This window comes from Anarrhichthys ocellatus, unplaced genomic scaffold, assembly GCF_004355925.1.
Source record: "Anarrhichthys ocellatus isolate YVR2014 unplaced genomic scaffold, GSC_Weel_1.0 scaffold11, whole genome shotgun sequence".
Lineage (NCBI taxonomy): Eukaryota > Metazoa > Chordata > Actinopteri > Perciformes > Anarhichadidae > Anarrhichthys > Anarrhichthys ocellatus.
Window position 1 is genome coordinate 12,311,301 of NW_022280041.1, and position 4,318 is coordinate 12,315,618.

The 4,318-nt window shown below is 43.0% G+C and overlaps 1 protein-coding gene across 1 annotated transcript in view; it reads left to right on the forward strand.

The window, feature by feature from the left end:
• Positions 1 to 3,178, forward strand: part of LOC116385827 (schwannomin-interacting protein 1) — a 4,199-nt gene extending 1,021 nt beyond the window's left edge. Inside the window, exons 3-6 of the mRNA XM_031851573.1 lie at positions 1,085 to 1,175; positions 1,254 to 1,379; positions 1,781 to 1,898; positions 1,994 to 3,178. Coding sequence (XP_031707433.1) covers positions 1,085 to 1,175; positions 1,254 to 1,379; positions 1,781 to 1,898; positions 1,994 to 2,094 — 436 coding nt within the window. The 3' untranslated portion in view covers positions 2,095 to 3,178. The remainder of the gene's footprint in view (positions 1 to 1,084; positions 1,176 to 1,253; positions 1,380 to 1,780; positions 1,899 to 1,993) is intronic.
• The last annotated feature ends 1,140 nt before the right edge of the window (positions 3,179 to 4,318 follow it).

Below are 4,318 nucleotides of genomic sequence, written 5' to 3' on the forward strand. Positions count from 1 at the left end.
CACACACACACACACACACACACACACACACACACACACACACACACCTCTCATGATGACCTATTACTCATGAGCGTAGTGTCACGTGTGTGTCATTTGGATTTGTTTGTGTGTCATCTCTTAACACAACACGCCCTAATCTGTCGAGGTTTTGTTGTATTATAGAGGAAACAGTCTGTTGATTACTGTTGTTTTTATCAAGAACTATAGGTTACTTACTAAATAGATTTTTAGAAAGAAACAATCAAGTATGAGAACATTTCCACCTGATACCAAGTAATAACAGTAACAGGCTAATGGGTACGTTTTAGTCGCAGTAACGTTTGTTACTTTTTAAAAGGTACCCATCACTGTCAGTAAGGCACATATTCAGTGTCAGCAAAATGTTTTATGTATCTCGGCTCTTTTGACAATGTATTTACTAATGATTTTACTGTAGCATATTGATAACACCAGCTTCATTTAATGCAGCACATCTGAAGAAAAGGATCACAGATGTACTGCTACAGTACCCACGATGCTAACATGTAACAGCATGCTAACGTGTTACCATGGAAATGTTTTACTTCAAACGGCTGCTCCGTTTGTGTGGAAACTTTCTCTTATATTGTGAAAATAGATTGTGAAAACGTTTGAGGGCAGAAATAAGCCACACAGATGCTGAATCCGTCCGCATTTAGATCGACAAAGATCGACAAAGATCAGAAATTTGTCAGTTTCCAGTCGGCATTCGCTGGTTTATGGGATAAGTAGTTCTTCCCTCTTTAAATAATTATGTACACGGTCTTGAAGTGTGGCCTTTTTGTCCAATTTTCCTATTTCTTTTTGCTCAAAACTATAGATATATAAGGCTTTTCTGAAACATAGATGGAGTGAATGAATGGGGAAACTCCTGTCTTTAAGGGCTGCTGTACCTTTTCTAAGCCACCACGTGTCACTGTGTTCGCTGCATTGAAGCCCCAGAAGCTTTGAATCTTTTTGCCATTTGTCCCTACTGCTAATGTGAGGCAGCTGTGACACACCGTTCAATCAGCCATGACCCCTCGTGTAAACCCACCACATGACGTCTGTTTGCGTCCCTCAGCCTGCAGACACAGATGAATCTTCAGCTCTGCTTCATCAACAACAGTGAAAGTGAGGAGGAGGAGGAGAGGAAGGAAAGCAGCAACTCACGGGTAACTAGTGCTAACACAAGTTCTGTTGGATGAGCTGAAACGGAGTAACTGGATGTGACTTCTACCCTGCTGATACAGAGAGGGGCTGTTCAGGTCCAGAAGAATCCTCAGCCTCCTGCCAAGCCGGAGAAACCCAAATCCAGAGGCTTCAGGAACACTCTGAGGAACCTACGAGACCGACTGAGAACCGACCACAGAACACTGGTGAGGGCTCCACGCTGTTGCACAGATGCAGCCATGTTTTTCCCTTTTCCTCCCAAATACAGTTCATCACAGCTCTCCTCTCCTCTCTCCTCTCCTATCCTCTCATGTCATCCTCTCCTGCCCTCATCTTCTTCTCCTCTCCTTTCACCCTTATCCCTCTCCTTTCCTTTCATCCTCTCCTACCTTCATCTCCTCCTCCTCCTCCTCTCTTCTCTCCATCATCCTCTCCCCTCTGCTTCTTTCCTTTCATCCTCTTCTCCTCCTCTCTCCTCTCCTTTCATCCTTTCCCCTCTTCTCTCCTCTCCTTTCCTTTCATCCTCTTTCCTTTCCTCTCCTCTCATTCTTCTCTCTTCTCCTCCTCCTCTCCTTTCCTCCTCCTATCTCCTCTCTTCTCCTCTCAGGCTGCAGCTCGTAGTGAACCTGTAGTCCAGAGAAGACATGTGGAGCGCAGTGATTTAGAGAACTTCAGTATGAAGGACCTGAATGCTCTGTGTACGTCTCTCAGCCAGACCATACAAGGTACTCTCCCACACACAGCAAGTATACTCCATGTACATAAAGGTCTGAACCACAGCTCTGACAAACTTGTTGTATTTTTGACCCGTCCATGTCAGACCTGAGCTCAGACCTGGTGGGCCGCCTGCAGGTCCGAGACCAGCTGAGGACGGAGCAGGACGCCATGCTGCTGGAGGTCCAGGACCTGACGTCGCTGTGAAGCCGCTGATCGCTCCGCTGTGGAGCGGTTGTGTCTCGCAGACATTTGATGTTGATTGTTGTGAATCGGACGTTGCCACAGTGGCCTCCACATCTCAGTCAGTCGGTCTGACCAGCCAATCACTGTGAAGAGTGTCCCTGCCTGAAAGGACAAGGACATTCATTTTTACTGTTATTGTCTGTGTTGTGTATTTATAAGGGACATTTAGTCTCACTAAAGGACGGTGTCCATCAGCAGTGGTTTACAACTCATGACAGAACGATGTCAGAGCCGTTTGGTACGCTCAACCCCTGAACCCGAGTTAAACACAACATCCAGGCAGTGGACGGTGACCTGGAAGGAGCACGCTGCCATTCTTCCTCCTAGAGGATCAGTACAAGCTCCATCTGGGTCATGTTTAAAGCTGCTGAGCAGCATCACGTCTTTGGGCTGTTCTGGACACAGAGACATAGCACTGATGCATGTCCGACGTATTTCTCCACACATCCGATTGTTCATTGAAAGGATCCGTCTGGTGTTGATGAAGGCCGGCTTCATTTTCCTCCTCTGCCTCCGTCCTGCTTTCTGACCACTAGTAGCGCTGTGGAGTGATGTTTCCATCAGCTGTCTGTTTCTATCTGTGCTTGTGAGTATGTGATGTTACTACATGTGCTATAATAGCTGCACAATATTCAGCCTTTTCAAAGAGAGCGCAGCTCCAGCACACTTAAGGTGGGCTGAACTGTTAAGGTGGACCAGCGCTATTCTCCTTTATGTGAGTCGCTCCTCTTGAGTTTTGCTCGTTTTTTTATTTTGATTATTTCTTTGAACTGATAGCATGGTTCAAAGGTTAATTATTGACATCCATACTGCAAAGAACTATGCTCTGTTTGTACCAGGAACATATTGAATGTTAAAATGTAAGCAACAAAGTTTTTAGAACTGTAATGGTATTTTTAAGTACTAGTATCGGTAAGTGTAAGTACTTGTACACTTAATCCCAGTCTGTAACGTGCGGGTTATCTTTTGTCAACACAATGCTTCAGTACGTTGTTTCCCATTTTTCCTCAAAGCTTCAAACTGCAATACAAAGGGACTCCTGTTAAGAAGCTGCTCATTCTGTCTTTGTGTAGTTCTGATTTCTGTATTAATATTATTTTGTATTCATGTTTATCCTCGTGTAGCCTTTCTTACGTACAACCAATTAAGCACATTTTAATCTTTTTATTCAATTAGTTAATTTCTTAACATTGTTGGCACAAGTTCTTGATCATTTGCCTTAAACAAACAAACAGCTACTTTGCCTTTTGTTCACTGTTAAACTACCGTCAATAACACTCAACACTTGCTGCTCATACTGTATGTTTCATATGTTAAAGCTTCTAACGGTAAGCGTCGACTTCCATCCACAGCAGCTTAACGGCGAATAACAAAAAAACGGCAAAGATTTAATTCTGTTGAATTAACCATTTGAACTGTTATAGTGCAGTTAATTTCAAAATAGTTTTTGTAATTATTTGATACTCTGAATGTACAGCACACATTTAGCATTCATACAAGGTACCAATATTGTGGATTACGTGTCTGGTATTGTAACTTCCTGAGGGCCTTGAAAGCAGCAGCACGCTGTCGGCTCAGTGTGTCCATCACAGCACACTCAACTTTAGTATTTCAGAGACAGAAATCAATCAATCTGCTTCCTGTCTCATTGGAGTAGTCAGTGTTGACATCTTCATAATGAGCATAGTTGTTTTGTTAACCATGAAGATGAACTCCCTTGTTTCATGTGTGCCTCCACATCCACATGATTAACATGTTAATCAGCTAAGATGGAAGCACAAGAACAGGATCCTGTTTATCTCATTGTTTTATATTAAGAACACGCTAACGTTCAGGAAAGCATGAATCATCTAGACTTAGTTTTCTTGTATTAATCTGTATTGAGAAAAAAAAGTCAATTAACTTGATTATTTGCACACTCTGCAACATACGGCGTTTTTAATGTTGGTGGTGGTTCACCCATTTTGTTTACATTAGATAACAGACTGTGCCTTTAAATGAATAAAGTATTAGTACAGTCCGTTTTCAGAGAGCGACGTGTGTGTGTGTGTGTGTGTGTGTGAGCAGTGTCTACACACAGCGGGTTGATCTGCTGTGTCACCGACCTATAACTCATTCACACTGATGACTCTGTACACTGCATGAGTTTCTAAATGAGTCAATATTTCTGCTCCTCAGTTTAGGA